Raw genomic sequence first — 17,819 nt, forward strand, 5'->3', positions numbered from 1 at the left:
ATAAACGTACTAATATTTGCCTAAAAACATTAAATGAAAATAAAAATCCTCACAGAAACAGGCAGAATCGAGAGTAAATAATATTGTATAACGACTAATCAATTATCACATCTACATTTTTATTCTAAATCAATGATAAAAATAGAATACGGAGACAAGTACGGAAAAGTAACGGAGACCGAACAACGACTACATACTCTGAGCTAGGGAAAAAGAATGATGGCCCTGTGGTCAATTTTGATCTAAAAATGAAATGCAGAGTGAACTACTAAGACATGCTCTAATCCATGAAAAATATACATCAGGATTCCAAAAGTAGCGAAGAAAAATAAATAAAAGGATCGGAATTCCTGTCGAACTATTAGCCCGGAAATGCTTGTGAACCTGAGCGAAACTAAAGTCAGAAAGACGCCCGTGCCTATGATGGAGAGGACAAGGTATGAGTGCATCAAGTGATATTGACTGCAAGGTGGAATTCCGAGGAGATTGTGATTGGGACTAAAGATGAATGAAAATATGGGACCCGTAAAGTAGAGACTAAGTCAGAGGAAAGCAAGGGTGGATGCCACATATGAGAACAGCAATGCGGATCCAGACATAAAATAAAAATCCCTCTGCGCACACCATTTTGCCATTCAGAATAGTAATGAGATAGTCCTTCGAAAACGGTTAAAATAAACCTGGCTGCCTGACTTCTATGGAGCACCACTCCTTTTCCAGAGCAAGATGACAGCCGTCCATTTTAATCCAACTTCTCTCACGTGTGGCAACGGATTAAGAACAAATTATGAGGAACAACATTTAATCTACTTTTCTATGGCACCTGAGTTTTGACATGTGAGAATACGCAGAAGGAGGAAGAGGGGGATTAATAGCTCCATCTATCACGGGCAAAAGTTCTTGCCTCTCGAATTCTCCGCCCTCAGTGACTCATAAAAAATCTGGTGTCTGTGCATATTCAGCTATTATGAGAGAAATCATTAAAGGATACGGTAATTTTTCTTCCTTCGTAACCTGTTTTCATAAAATATCCTGATAGAAATTAGCTGGTTTGTAATTCAAATACTGATTGTGAGTTAAATTTTGGACTCATAAAGCATGTCTCCAGCTGGCAAAAACTAACAAACTGCAAGAGAATGAGGATAATAGCCGATAGCTGATCATTCACCAACACTGTAAGCGGCAGTCCCCAATTTGAGAGACATTTGTCATTCTGTCCAATGGTTTTACGCCTTCCATCACCATTTTTAATCCCAAAAGAAGTTATCATTCGCAAAATTATTATCATGCTTTAGTATGCAAATCACGTGATACTTCCCAAACTCAACAATGGCATATAACTTTACATTATTTTTTTTTAATTGAAATAGTTCATCCCTTATTCCATTCTCATTCATTTTCCTCCCTTGACACGTGTGTCAATAATTTTGCAGGTAGGAATCCATCATCAAGAAATATCTCGCCCATTAAATATTGCGCACTAGCACATAGAACAACTATAATGCTCTTTCTAACCCTCTGCCGTCATTCGTTTAGTAGCCTGCAGTGGATTTTTCCTTTTATGTTTTCCAAGTATGAGTCATTGCAGTTAATGAGAACAAAATAGGTCAAATTTCACCACCCGTACGAACCATGTTGAGCCCTCCACTGCATCAGCTATTTTAAAGCGCCAGGAATAAAAACTGCATCGTCTAACAGTCTAAGTACACTGAGTTAAAGATAATGTGCTCCAATGACATTTGCCGGGACTTGCAGCGTTTCTGACATTTGACGGTGATGGCACATATCGAGCTATAAAGAAAACCGCAGGTAGCAAAAAGAGATAAAGAGATCAAAATTAAAAATCTCAGCAAGTAGTGTATCTCTTCTGAAAATTCCTTCGCTCCCAGTGACGACAAGCATTGCAAAAGTGGTTCTATAAGTATAGAATTTTCAATACATCAATTGAAACATTGATTAGTATATTTTATTATTATAAATCTTGAACAACCTACATACTATAATTAAAAAATATAATGTGGAGAGATGTATTGATGAATTTAATTTAAAAAGGCATTGAAAGGCATAAAAATGTTGAGATCTTTTTCCTCAATTTACTTAACTTGCGTTCATATAAGATGGTCTTCTACTGCTTCAAAGGGAGTAAATATATTATCTCCCGATGAATTAATAACTAACGCTGAGGGCTTATATAGGAATCTATCTTAGTCAATGGTCTGTGATAGTTTTTGCAGTCAACGGTTCGTAAGTAAAACTTCCACACCAGTGGAGATTACTCATTTAATGTTGCCAATTATTTTAACACGGCTATTAAACACAATATTTATTTCACGTTTTCAATTATTAATACTTTATATTTCCCTTTTTCTGCACAATATATCCTCTATACTCTAGTAAACAAGGTCGTACGTGATGTTGCTATGTTATTCAAATAGTTGTAAACAAGTTTAATGCTGTCCTTCATTTTTTCTACCGTTAATAAATATTAACAGTGAGATAATCGAGGTTCATGTCCATTGATGAAGGCTTTTGTTTGAGATTGGTCGAGAAATGCACATACCACCACGATTATGTTCGGTAGACTCAACCAGCTTCTTTTAAGACATACATATTTATACTTTATTTTATCGAATTATGTCGAGTGACTATTGAGAGAATACGTACGTAATTTTTAGCAGTTATTCCGTTTTTGAAAGTTTTCTCCAAAAAAGCGCCATTTTCTATAGATTCCATGATCGATGCTCCTTTCACTATTTTTTTACTTTCTAGCAATAGACACAGTGGAAGGTGAGAGAATGATTCCGTAGTCCTGGATCTTGTTTAATTCCGAAATGTGGTGGGGAAACTGATTAGTAATGCTTAAAACAACAGCTCTTATGCATCAAAAGTGTATTTTTGCTGATGTTGTTTCTCGCTTTTAAATATTGGCGTTTGAAATCCGAAAAAGGAATTGTTTGGGAGTATATCTGTTTTCAACATTGCACCTCAAAAGTTATCCACAACTGAGTAGGTGAGTAGGGTGTGTGGGGGTATGGAATACCCACCTGGATAAGCGGTATGTGCGAGATTAGTAAATTGCGGAATTTTAAGATAAATTGTTCAAAATGGTGAGTTTTGCGGCTTTATGAGGGATATTTTATTAATCTTTACACTATTCTATTAGTAATATCAATCCAATTAAGTAAATTGGATTAAACTTAAAAATTTCTCTAGCTTTGGGGGGGGGGTTTATCTCCCAAAATCCCCCTCGCTGCGCCACAGACCGAAGTGACAGCATTAATTAAGCTTCAACGTGATGAACTGAGGCCTCCCCAATGTAGCCTCCTCACGCTGTTATTTCAATCTTATCAGGCGCAAGTTATTCCAAGGTGTTAAATAACTTAGTTCCCTCTCCTCACGCTGGGCGGCGTGTAGTTTTTCGTGCACGAATTCCACATTTTATTCTTCGTTGAGTGCATGCAAAGGGTTCCATTATGACCTCCATATTCCGCTTTCTCACTCTTTTCCATTTTATTATTCTTTTCGATGAAATGTCGCATTTTATAATCAGAAGGCTGTGGCCTGAAGCTATAACTTTCAGCGCGAGATATTGGCACTTGTCTTTAACGAATGAAATCGTTTCAGGCTTGACGTGATGGTAATGTGATACTTAACCATGATAAAATACAAAAAATTGTTATTTCCACATTTTAATGTATAACTCCGCTACCGACCATGGTTTCGGCACTCTTTATGTCATTTTCAAGGTGGTGACAACAAAGTATTATAGACTTGTCTTTAATACCTGCCACACCTCTACTATATCCACGAGGTTGGTGTTATCCAACATATCTTGGAGTATTCACTGAGTTCACACCTTATTCGCCGTGCCCAAAGCGAGTGATTTGGAGGACTTCATCTTTTCCCTTTTCCCTAGAACCTTTTACGACGATCACCACATAGTCTTTCTTTCCTACGCAGCTAGGAATGACACCAGCGGTAACAAGTACACATTAAATTCCTCATCGTAATACCGTTATTGTATTCTATACGAAGGAACACAATTTTCAATTCATAATGTTTATTAAGTCTTCTGAAAGGTGTACACCAGTCCTTAGCCATTGGCCTATTTTCCAATTCCTTTCCTACTACCTCTTACGTACAAATGGACCGACTTGAAGCAACCACTTCTATTATCGCTAATAAATTAATGCAAGTTTCTAGACCACGCAAGCCTTTCCACCACGGCAGGGTTCTGACCATGGAAAATGCAAATTGTAATTGAACTTAAAACTAAGATGCATATATAAGCCTACAAACGTTTGTGGTCTCAATTTACTACTGATGCACCTGAAAATACAACTACAAGCCTTTTACATGCAATGCATGCAAGAAAAATGTCTAGTTCAAGGATTTCCCATTACAACCTCGTGCAATCAATAGTTAAAAATGTTGCTAATAATTAACTAACTAATAACTTGGAGTATTCATAAATCTACAAAATAAGGTCTAAAAAACTGCCATTCACAAAGATAACAAGACAAAAATATCTTGAACTCGATCAAAACATACCATAGCCTGGTTTTAAAATGTTAGCTAAGTCGTAGCTGTTTTCCCTGTTATGTTAGTGGAACTCCCGGATCAAATAACTGCAGCCCTCCTCATCCCCGGCTCATATCTGTCAGCCATAGGGCTTCTTCCCCTGTCAATCTTCTGGCCTACGCTTTTCCAACAACACATTTCCCTTGCTGAATTGGGATATCAAATACTTATGCCTACTTTATTCACAATAATTTTAGGTAGAAATGTATCAATACATAAGTATATTTATACATAGCCTATGGGAAATATAAAATTTTCAATTTATTTCCGATGAACTGGTCCTGCCGCTAAAAATTCCGGGGTTTTCGAAGCCCTTGCTTTCAGAGAATTCAAATTTTGTTATTCGTAATGAGCAATAATTTCCTCCAATTAGCGGACACAGTTTTTACCATTCATTTTAAAAGTAGGTGGCAACCTTGTAGGATCCATTTATTGCTCGCTGACTTGCAGGCATAGGGAGAGTAGGCTCGTTTCTGGGTTATAGAACCAGTAATAGCAATGGTAAGTACTTTTTCTTAGGAATTTAGGAAAAGAAATTAAAATACATCCGTAAAGTTGGTATTCACATTTAGCCGAACATCATAGCCTCTTTTATGAGAGATACAGCCACCGAATTCACCCCTACAACCACTAATTTGTAATTAATATCCCTGGTATGGTACTTGAAGGAGGCGACCGAAAGTTATGGTCATTTGCGCCCTAGGGAAGTGTAGGGAAGGAAGGTTGGAGAGAAACCTGGCGTCGGCATTAATCTGCTCTTTACGGAAGGCGCCAAGGGGACCTCGATTTAACGTCCCATCCGACGGACGGAGTGCTGTACTTGAAGCGCACTTAAGCAGGGATCGGGCAGACTCAGAAATATCTCTGTTACTGCCGGGATTTGAACCTGGTTCCACGGCGTGGGAAGCCGACACCCAACCCCCTTCCCTAAAAACTTCCTCACGAGTCTCATCGAAAAGGCAACATTCTGAAAATTAGCCCGTGGGGCAAAAAATATTATATTTCATGTATATAAATTATCATTATACATTAACAATATACATTTTAATCAATATCAATATTTAACCTTCGTTATGTATTCATATACAAAATATTGCTACCGATAAATCTGTTGGCTCTGGCATAAACCAAGAGGACAGCCATATTAATGGCGTGAAATGATAAGGGAAGGGGAGACAGTACATTTATCCTTGAAATTATTAGAACGAGCGTGCGGGACTGAGCAACTTAAACGCTCCGTTCACCACCGAAACTTCGAGCGAGTTTCAAAAGGGAGCGAAAATGAGTCAACTGCATAAGAGCCGTTTCCATTACTCGGCGATCCGATGGCTTACGGTGCTACATACTCGAAAAATAATTATGAATGTTACCATCAGGTGAATTTTGAGTTCTTATTAGGTTGAAGAGTCTAGCGCATGAGATCTCTATGGAATACACCGAGATATACCGCCACAACAGTGAAAATAATCTTTCACGGGCAGTAAGACTAAGGTTTAAAGGCTTAAAAATATCATATCGAATTCAATTCCAACCACCTGGAACGCAGGGTGGGCAATTATTGAATTTTCATTTTCTGGAACTCTAGGTGAATTAAACGGAATAATACACGATCCCACAACTGTAAAGCACACTTATATCTTTCCTGTTCTACTCTTTCAGCTGATGGTAACGATACGATTTGCTTAACACTCTTAAAAAACGGAATATATGCCGGGGTGTTAAAATTAACTTGATCTTGGAACAGTCGTAAGCTTTCCGATCTGTTAAATCTGTATATTCATTACGATACCGAGTAATAAAACAAAAGAGTGAAAAAAACAGAGCTGAAAACCCTGCCTCTATAGTTTATCCTGGATGCTGCTCTTCGGATAGTTATCATGAGCCTGGAGTGCTTTAAAGACAGTCTCTGATCTCTTGTGACCAAAATTATTTTCAATAAATCCTTTTCTAGTGTGTCTAACCTTCGGAGAAATTTTCTGCAGCATGCTGAGTAAATCCTAAAAACCATCCCCTCCGTGATCGACATAGATATTAATTCCATTTAATTACAGCTAACTATTTACACCTTTTACATCTTTTTTCCTAAAAGTAATCACAACTTAGCCAACCCTCCTGATCAAAACTAGACTAATTTACCACCATAACTATCTCAATCTCAATACTGACTGTTAGCATTCATTAGCTGGAGTAATTGACTTAGCGCACTGTTTAAATACCCCAGAACTTCAAAACCCTATCTCTCATATTCCTCTACATTACCAACTACAATCTTGTAGCCACCAGCGACGCAAGAGTAAATATAATATTCACTTTTGTAATAATTCGGGGAAAATGCTTAACCAGACATTAAAAAACCGGGCTCACATAGCTAGTCAGGAATACTTGGGCAGACTAGTACCTAATTACAAGCTACAAACAAAGAACCTAGAGTATCATTTAATTAACCAAAAAAGAAAACCTTAATTAAACCTTATCGATCACTTCCTTCTTCTTTGCTTCCTCTAGCCAATCCTCTTCTTGAATTACTCTGCGAAAAGCACTTTTAAGGTATTTGACCATTCCTAAAGTCTGGAATGAAATAAAAATTATTACACATTTACTGACAAAAAATTCTACAAAATATTAGGAAAGAAATAACAGATAGATGTTTAAATTAGAATTCGGAAAATTTAAGAAAAAATTGACGCTAATTTGGCAAGAACAAGGACCATGTTAAGAGCTGGACACCGTTGGTAGATTAGATTCTCCTGCAAATCACTCGACAAAAGTATAAACCCGCAGTCATCCACGCCCAATAATAATAAACGTGACGAAAGTTTGGAAAAGTCAGCTATGAAACGTGAGCGATGTGAAAGGTAAGAATTGGAAATAATATTTGGAAAAGCTGCATTGCTGATAAAATAGGGTGGTTTCCTATTATTTTTTTATTGCCTAAATCGAAAGATTATTACTTCTGGAGTACGTATTTCACGCTTTTAGATTTTTAAATGACGATATCTATTTTTCGCGATTAAATGAAAAGTGAAAATTTTCAAGCGCGCGAAAACGCGACGCGTAAGTAGGAATGATGGGAAAAAAGTCCGTGTGACGCATTTCTGGTTCCCCCTCCCGCCTTGTGAGGTGACCTTGGAGAGGCTCTGAGCGCTGATATGACGCAGGATGCTAGCGGGTAGTTGAGTACCATGCTATCTGGTAGCGCTTGGCTTAAAAAAGGTTTATTAATACCTTATCAAACGAAGAAAACTTTCCGACCTTAGGCAGTTTTAATAGGTTATTAATAAGACATGTTCCCCTGAGCTCTGTGCCTCTTGCATGCATTGGTAACCTCAGACGATATATAACTCCTATCCTCTCGTGTAGAAACTAGGTCCCTGTGACGTCACGTGGATTGGCATCGCATGGGCACCAATCTGGCCTTTTTCAAATGAGGATAAAATTTGGCCCTTGCCATTCGTCTAAACCGGTATTTCTAAAACCAAATAATTTGTGTATTATGAATACAGTAATGGTGGGTAACGAATCGCAATCAATGCCTTTCGTTTTCTTCGATGAAGGAAACTACCCTATTATGCACACCCTGTAAAGCCAGAACTAAACGGAGTTCTACCGTATATCTACAGTTTCCCAAACTCAAATTGCAGAATTACACAATATTTGCATTCTCTAATAGGAAACACAAAATGCACTTTCTATCAGAAAAATATTCCACGAATATTATTTAGATACTGATACAAATATTGATAAATAAATTTCAAATCTCGAGATTTCCATTAGTCTTATTGCGTTGGTCTCATCTATTAATGAATTCGCACACTTGGTCACGGTTATGATGTCGTCTCGAAAATGATATGAGATAGCCTCGAAACCCGCGGTGCCAATTGTGCATGTAAGTTAGAGAAACTCACTTTTGGCCCACGAGCAATCAACACCTTGTCCTCGTCTCTATGTGTCTACCCGAGTGGATCTATCATACTTAATCGTTAATCTTAATAGTTAGTTATAACATTATGACATCAATCGAATGAGTTTAGGTTTTCCAGAATTCAAAGGAATGCAGCCACGCGTCTATTGTTGATTTGATTTAATTTTAATTTTAAATAAAAAATGAAAATGTTATCGCTAAATTCTCTGCTACAGCCAATTCTTTACTTCAAGCTATTTTTTTTGTCACCTCATTTATTTATTTAAAAATTTCACTGGTGCACACGAATGACTTGAAATATTAACCGAATAATTTTCTTCTCATTCGAACAAAATGAGAAATGAGAAACCAATGAAGAATGAACACTTAACTCACTAGCACTTGTGATTCACCAATTGATTTTTAGGCTTAACCCGCTTTTGATGAATTATTTTTATTTTCCCACTGGCAATGGACTAAATTTTAAGTTAAGAACCTTTCATTTTGACAAATGAGATATCATTGAACTCCAGCTTCCTTATAATCATTAAACAAGTCAAATAAGGCATGGTATAAGGCGGGATGAGGTTTCTATGTGACAAAGATGGCCTCAGATTTTAAGAATGGGACTAAAATTTGTTGAATGCTTGGATTATTTACCGGGTACCTGGTGCAATGGTAATCTTTTTACTAATGGCGATGCTTTGCTTTGGATGAAGTTTCCTTGAGAATGATTTATTGAGATTCTATTTCGATTTTTATGAGAATTATTTTGGAAAAATATAAAGACGACCCAATAGGAGAAAATTCACTGACTTTCTTGCATGCTGGCTGCATTAATTTATTAAAATGCTATAAATCGCTATAAAATCATAGCAATGCAACGAATTTCTTCTCTTAAAGATAAAAATACACAAAGATTCGTCACGCAACGAAAAACTTGGCGATCTCTTAAGAAATGATGAGGATGCGAAGGCATTGAACTACTTCATGTGTCGCTGAGGTTAATTTGGTACTCTTGGTTTGTTTTCGGGACTTCCACATCTGTCAGCAGAGTATTTAGCGCTGAATAGCCTCACTTAACACAATAGTAAGCCGATATCATTATGTTAACAAACCTTTCCCCGAGAAATAATGTTGAAATGGTGCTATTTTTCATTCTTACAGCACGCTTAGGCTGTTGATAAATAATTGTTGAGCATATTCTCGTAAGAGAAACCTTTTTCTATTAATGCCCATATTTTTAAAGGCATGTTATAGCATTATGACATCAATCGAATGAGTTTAGGTTATCCAGAATTCCGATTCAAAGGATTTGTAAGGATTGTATTTTTTGCATATTTACATCAAGCTAAGCATAGGAAGCACATTTAAACATCGTGAATCGTTGCAAGAGAACTGTGTTTCGGATCCCTATATATCCGATATTTCGAGTACAATCATCTATTGAAATTTTTTGGAATTATTTCTAATGATGAGAGGAGAAAAATTTAAACAATAGTATTTTAATTTTAGGGATGTGCGAGTACTTGAAAATCCGAGTCGAGTCGAGTAGTTGATACTCGACTCGTGTGTTTCGAGTAGCATTACGAATGTCGAATTGAGTCTAGTAGTTTCGGTTACTGAGCTGTACAGGCTAGTAGGTCCAGCAATCTACCAATAGGAGGCGCTATCATGAAACTCATGCAATAATATCGTTTTTAAACTCGATAAGTCCTCTCTAATGCCTTGGCCTGGGGAGTTTCAGCTTGTTGCATACACTACATTTGTCAACGAATACCTTTTCGTCAGCCGCGGTGCGGCGGCCGATCGTCTTCCGACCCAGGGGCGTATTCGGAGTAATCGGAGTGGACCGCTGCATCGCTCATACTTTCCTTTGCGATACTTTTATACTCTACTAAACTCTCTTTACTCAAACGCCGAGATGATACGTAAAAATTGTTATGATTTTTGAGAGAAAGAAAAATGTGTAACTTGAAGGTTTTAGCGGACAATGTTTCCCGGTGTTTGACGTCACAATCTTTCAGCCTTTTTTATTACTGCGCACGTCCGATGTTAATTTCTGTTTATCCCTCTGTTGCGTCTTTACTTCCATGAACTTAAAAAACAAGAGTTGCTAAGGTTGATTAAATGACATGAGAAATACATCATTTTTTTCCACATAGCTTAAGCTAAGTTCCATAGTTCGTTCGCTTCGTCCGCTTATATTTCATGAAGATTCAAGATCCATAAAAATCGTTGATATAATTTTAAATAAGAATTCCCGACGTGCCTGAATGTTGCAATTTTGGCAAAAAAATATGTTCTTGTGCAGCCACGTACGTAAGTAGCGAAAGGCAACTTTCTGCAGGCAGTATTACTTTAAAATGGAGACGTCAAAACCTACTGCCTGAGCTGTAGAACAATTGGTTTTTCTGCATGAGAATTTAAAAGGGTCAAATATTACATGATTCATTTACGAAGTATGTAATTTTTATGATAGCTGTGCTAATGCCTTTACTCAGATGTCTTCCAAGCAGTTTGGAAAAATATATTACTTAAATTGTTGACATATTATAGAGGTTGATTCAATTCAATTGTGCCTATGGAACTGTTTAAGACGCATTAATGTTCATTTATCTCCTAATTCTGACACAATTACCATAAACGTTCCTCGTTATCTTTCCCTTTTTACATCAAGCTCATTTAGAACAGAAAATTCATGATGGGATTGGAAAAATGAGAATATATATTGGAGCATGCATTTTTGTATTTCCTGGTCCAGAAATTACCATACTCGATATAAAAAAGCGTCGTGATCGCTCGGAAAAGTTAAAAAATTCGCAGTTTGCCAACTCACGCGCAGCCGATCCCCTAAATGAATTTCCCGATGAAAATATTTTCAAATACTAAGATCTGTAAGATTATCCAAGAAAACTGAAAACGACGTACCTTCGAAACTCCGTCATGTATGCAAGCTTATATCAAGACTGCCATGAATTTACATAGCAAAAGACATTCATATCTTTGATTACAAACAACTTTTTCGTCTTTTTTAATTTTTTCAGATCATTCAATATTTTTGTCCACTTTTTTCGATCTCAGCCCACTGTCCAACGCTAATATACATAGATATTGGACGCGGGTAGCAACTCTTCGTTAGAAAATAGCCACTATAATTTGGATCACTGAAATGAAGTCTTCCTTTCGATGGTGAGAATTTTTCCATCATCTCGCAATCAAATCTTGTTTTACGCTTGCTGTGACGTAAGTCTAGGAGGGGGAAGGTTTGGGGAATCCGTGTCTCTCATGCAGCGCCGTCTTCCGTTGAAAATTAAGCACTTGTGATTGTGACTTTTTAGAATAGAAAATAGGTTTCTATTGTAGTCAGAAAATGATGAGAATGCATTTTTATATTGCCTGGTCCAGAAATTACCATACTCGACTCGAGATCAAAAAGTGCAATTCGCACATCCCTTAATGACATAAATGGCTGGAGCTTTGAATAGCTGGTACCATATTTTAATTACATTTGCCCAAGTGGCTCTTTTATCTTACTCATTTTGCGAATATTATCGGCTGATTTAAAAAAATATTATTCACTGTTTTCGTTAAATCCAAATTATTTTTACGTTACTCTCATGTGAACCCAAATGGATAAATAGCCTTAATATCCTTGAAGTAAAACAACTTAACTTTTTTCAGATGCTTGTAAAATACTGACAGTACCTATATATTTATCATATTTTTGTCCAGAGCCATATTTTCTTCCAGTTCTCAACAATGCACACCTCAGAACACCATTGATATTTAAGATATATACACCCCAACGAAAAGAGATGACTTCCATGGTTTTAATAAGCTATTGAAAACAATTTAAAGTGACTGATCTAGAAAAAAACAGCTGATTTCAATGTGTTGAATTAGTGCGCCAAAAATGATTATTTTTCAGTCAAAAGACGCGTAGAAGATTACCGGAGAGGTAACGAAAGAAATGCGGAGAGTTTCTTTACTTCGCAATTGCGGCTAAACTCAAGAAATGTACATAAAAATTGAAAATTTACGTAATGGAAAGACATAATGAAGAGGTGAAAAATACGCGACGGTTTCTGGCGAGAGAAAATTCTGACACTACGTATCTCATCGCGTATTGCAGGGCTAAAACATTCTTCTGGTCAAATGTGACCCGTTACTTCCCAAGCGGATGATGGGGGAGATATTTTTTGTCGACAGAATAAAAAAATTCACAACTAACTGGCCAACTGGACTGTCGACCCTATTTCCAATAATTACACGACTCGATGAGAGTCATCAGGACCAATGACTTTTCAATAGAGCTCCTTCATTTGTACAAATAAAAATATTCGCGGCTTCACATGCTTTTCATTTTGAACACAATTCTTAGTCCCGGCTAGGACAAATTTTAATTTTAAACAATTTTTAATCCCGGCTGAGTCAAATATTTTTTCATGTCGAACTTTATCCGTTTATTTAACAATTTTTAGCATTCATGACGTTATTTACGATTTCTTTCAATAGCAGAATTAACCTCATAGAAAGCAAAAAAAATATTTACTTGCGATGAATAATGCAGCATCGAAGACATATCAATTTGTTATCACACAGGCTTCGTATCTGAAAATGAATTAAGAAGAGTTTACTTCATTTCGATTAATGTGAAATTCCAGGAATCTCCCTCACAAAGACAACGGACCAGGGTTAGGATTATCCCTGAACAGTAACAATCATTATACTGCAGCAACAGCGTGGAGCCGTACGTGAAATGGAATGTAAACCAAAACGAGCAGATGCGGTCATTAATGAGTTCCTTAATGGCAAACACATTATGATAGATTCTGCCTGTGCTCGTGACCGAAAATTCTTCCTCAAAAATTTCCTCCAGTATACTGCTATCCGTTCCGTCCCCGTTCAATAACCACTGAAAGGTAAATCCTTTGAATAATCCTAATCAGTCCATTTTTTTAATATAACCATTGACTGAAGGAAATTTTATGCCACATATTTTTATGCCTCACACTATCCTGAAATAGGAAATATACGTACTAAGGTTTTTATAACAACCAAGAGACAATTTTACCATCGAGAAATTTAGTAATAATTCTAATGCACCATGATGTGTTTGAAGGGATATAATTTCGCCACTCCTTTTCCACGCCACGCGTCCACTGGGGTCAGTCCACATATTAAGTGAAAACACACTGTCTGGTGCCGCTAATATCAAACTGTGATTGCTAAAGCGAAAGTACTGTATTTTAAAATCATTATTTGCTCCCGTCAACTTCACCAAAAAATCATGTTTGCTACCCTTTCGCAGAGAACATCCGAAGCAGGAAAATATTGAGATTATATCTAGACCGAGGAATAGAAAAAAATGAACGAAGTACACAAGTACTCTCGGATATGCTTACGATGAAACCGGCTACACCGACCCGCCATTCAATATCTTTCCTAAGCGGTGAGGTGATGATCGCATCACAGAAAAACCATAAGAAGATAACCCTTGTGAAAAAGTAGCCATTTCACTCGAAAGAAAAATATAAACTCCAACGGTTCTCAGGGCATCGATTGCTAATTGATTAGGAAAACTCAGGCATACAGTTAACAGAATCGCCACAAAAATATATAATTCCTATGTCTCGATAAGAGAGACTGCAATAACGCGTGTAAGATAGTTTGTTGATCATAGTTGATCATTGCAGAACCAATGCATCGAGAGTTCTAAAGAGATAGAAGGTTTTGAGAAGATTCAGATGGGGGCTAGTCAACGATCGTAGATACGTCTTTTTGTATCACTCTTACATCTCGCAATGATTTCAAAGTGTCTTTCTTCCCCAAAACTATACTCACTGTACGTACCTCTTGATATTTGAACTCGAGTAAAAAAGATCAAAAGAGAAAGAAATAAAGCTGTACCTATCCCTAGATGATGTGACGCTTGCGACGATATCACATTTTCTAATCGGTAATGATGTGAAGCATTATACAGCTGATTTGCAAGAAGTTGAGCTATATAAGCAATAAATTCTCGGAATTCCAGACATGGCAGTAACCATGTCGATTGACATTATTTTTTCCCTCTGTTACGGAAAAAAGACTACATCTGCAATAGTCTACATAATTATTCATAAATATAAGGGAAACAATAAATTTCAAAACACAATAATTCTCACCAATGTTTCATAAACTAAAAAGCACAGTCAAGGTGAATATAATTGCTTACTCTTTCCTCAACGTCTTGACTATAAGGGCTCTTTATGTACAGGCTTCCAACAGCTAATCCCAGTCCTTCATTAACGATATTGGCACACTGCTTCCACCTATAAAAAAGAAAACGTAAAGTAGTTTCTGAGGTTACATTCAAAAATAAAAATCTTATTCTCTCGTTCACCTCTCTCTTTGATCAACGATTCCTCTGGTTGTCAAGAATGTAAATATATACTTCGGGCAAATAAATTTTCAATGGGATAAAAATAATAAATATTAAAGTTATAACTTTATTGATAAACAAGTACTGAAATAACGTCGCCACGGTACAATATAGGTTGAAATCATTTTAATTAAAATATGATAATTGTGGATTCATACGCAGTCCCTGAAAATCCACGAGAAAAACAAAACTAAAGTTCACAGTACAAAGGCATTTTTGTTTACGCATGCCTTCCTGTGGCTCCGAGCGTAAAACTCTTTGACACATTCTGGGATTGCCAAATTGAAACCACTTCATTATATTCACTATATTACGACCATCCCACAAAATCATTTCCCATAACTTCATGGAGTTTCCAGGATTTGCCAAGGGAAAAATCCTTCTGGACCGGAATCCAATTACGGCCTTTTGGCTTTACCAGCCACAAAATTGTCCCGGATGCTTGAGCCCTATGGCAAATTCCCCTTAACCAAGATTTTCAGCAGAGTTGAAATATACTTCATCTACCACCAACCGTGGACTTGGCGCTGGTATGTGGTTCATTACAGATATTGGCTTCCTTGAAGCTCATAATCCCTTGTGTTGCCATCCTTGATGGATCGTAAGGTCTTGACAATTAGGACCACGAACCAAAGGAATCAAGGTATCTGGATAGCGTAGTTGACTGTTTATTTTTTTATCTCAATTACCCCCAAAGACAGCACAATGAGGCCATTGCATCGGGGGTTTCAACAATAAACAATAGACGATCACACACAACTTTCCCTGGATTGGGGCAGCCTACCCAGGCGGGACTCGAATCCGCGACCTTCGGTACGGTAGATAAGGACTAATCCCCTCCGCCATCGAGGCCAACAAGTAGCCAAATTAGAGCAAAGGTCCGTGGTTCGATTCTCGGTCCGGGGAGTTTTTTCTCTTTGCAAATACTACGAATTTCCACACCTATCACGCTAGAACTGAAATAGCCTCATTAGGGTGGTTTCCTATTATTCTTTATTGCCTAAATCGAAATAATTACTCCTAAGTATATATTTCACGCTTTTAGACTTTTAAATGACGATATCTATTTTCCGTGATTAAATGAAAAGTGAAATTTTTCAAGAGCGCGAAAACGCGACGGCTAAGTGTGAATGCTGGGAAAAGCCCGTGTGGCGTCTGCCTGCCGCTGTGTGAAGCCACCTGGGATCGCGGCTATGAACGCTGCCACGATGAAGGCTGCTTGCTGCCGAGCATGGCGGTAGCGTAGAGTACCCTGCAAGCAGGCAGCGCTTGGCTTAAATAATGATTATTAATACCTTATCAAACGAAGGAAACTTTCCGACCATAGGCAATTTTAATAGGTGATTATTAAGAAATGTATCCCTGAGCTCAGTGCCTCATGAATGCATTGGTAATCTCAGACGATGTAAAACTCCTATATACTCGTATAGAATCTAGATCCCTGTGACGTCACGTGGAGTGGCATCGCATGGGCGCCAATCTGGCCTCATTCAAATGAGGTTTAAATTGACCATTAATATTCGTCTAAACAAGGATTTATAAAACCAAATAATGTGTTTATTATGAATACACTAATAGTGGTTAACGAAACGCATCAATGCCTTTGTTACTCTTTGATGGAGGAAACTACCCTATTCATTTCTTTCATCAGACGATAAAACACACGATTTTTCTCTTCGTTCCGTATCCCGGAAAGTAGCAGCTGGACGCGGTCAGATTTCATACACCCGCTGGTTCGAGAGAACCCTTGGGACCTCATTAGTGAGGACGAACGGAGGAAAGGGATCAGGAAGGGAGAGTGGGTGGCAAGGAACTGACCGTTGGGAGGCCCACCCCACACATTTGACACGAACCAAAATAAATGCAGCAATAACGCGTGAAATCCAGCTCGTTTCCCAGATATTTTATCGTTAGTGGCTCAGATGGCATGGATGCTTCGGGAGCTCGAAGTGCAAAATGCTGTAAGAACCGTAAACGAGCCGCGTTCATTACGCTGGACCGCTGAGGTAGGCATGCGAATATTTCAGTCTGGCGGAAACACATTCGAAGCGGTTCTAGGCACTTTCAATAGATCAAAAATAACGACATTTTTCGAGTGAATGAACCGAAAATGATGTAAAAGCTACAAGGATATTTAAATTACATGGAAAAGTAATGGATTACTGGAATACTAAATTGCATAAATTATATGACGGTGGTAACAGTGCGAGTAGGAAAACAGCGACCTATTTCTTGGAATACATACTTCGCAAGAACTCAAAAACACCACCCCTAATAGATAGAAAATACTAAGAAAGCCTAGGGATCAAAATATTTCTCTCTGCCTTCCTTTTTGGAGTATTTTCTTTATATCATTTCATTCCTTCCAAATTCAGCTGAATCATAACGAATATAATTAGCTATTAGTAATACATTAGGTCAACGGCAAAGCATGTGATAAATTGATCTCAAAGTATCATTCATGGCACATTTATTTTTTTACACTGCGATAGAGGTTATTTTTGTTTCCGAACTTTCTATCTCAATGCCTTTTCATAAGATTTGTGAGTGAATAAGAGTGTTCAGTTTTTACCTCCTTCAATTTCATTTTACTCTAAAGTATTTAGATGCACCTCCACTGTACCTCAATCAGCCAAGTTTGGCGCACGTGTGGATAGCAATACTTAAATGTGTATTTCTCATGCACAATAAACAGCTCTGTTACCATGAATTTATGACAGTTTCATGGAAAAAGGGAGGAATTATTTTCAATCAGGCTCAATATCGCCCTGTTCCGGATGCGAAAAGACTCAAGGTTTCAAAACTCGAATTCACCCAGATGTCTCCTGATCGCACATACTGGACGATATCACAAAAGTGAAAAGAGTGATTAAAGGTAAACAGATAAAAACTTGTTGCTGAAAAATCTGA

At 37.5% G+C, this 17,819-nt stretch overlaps 1 protein-coding gene across 2 annotated transcripts in view; it reads right to left on the reverse strand.

Moving 5' to 3' along the window:
• LOC124171853 (neprilysin-1-like) overlaps positions 1-17,819 on the reverse strand; it is an 88,828-nt gene that overhangs the window by 16,395 nt on the left and 54,614 nt on the right. Inside the window, exons 10-11 of one of the 2 annotated variants that reach the window (XM_046551210.1) lie at positions 14,703-14,799; positions 7,051-7,149 (exon numbers count right to left, since the gene is read on the reverse strand). In XM_046551210.1, the coding sequence (XP_046407166.1) occupies positions 7,051-7,149; positions 14,703-14,799 (196 nt within the window). The remainder of the gene's footprint in view (positions 1-7,050; positions 7,150-14,702; positions 14,800-17,819) is intronic. The other variant, XM_046551211.1, reaches the window with a different exon arrangement.

Source organism: Ischnura elegans, chromosome X (genome assembly GCF_921293095.1).
Source record: "Ischnura elegans chromosome X, ioIscEleg1.1, whole genome shotgun sequence".
NCBI classification, from domain to species: domain Eukaryota; kingdom Metazoa; phylum Arthropoda; class Insecta; order Odonata; family Coenagrionidae; genus Ischnura; species Ischnura elegans.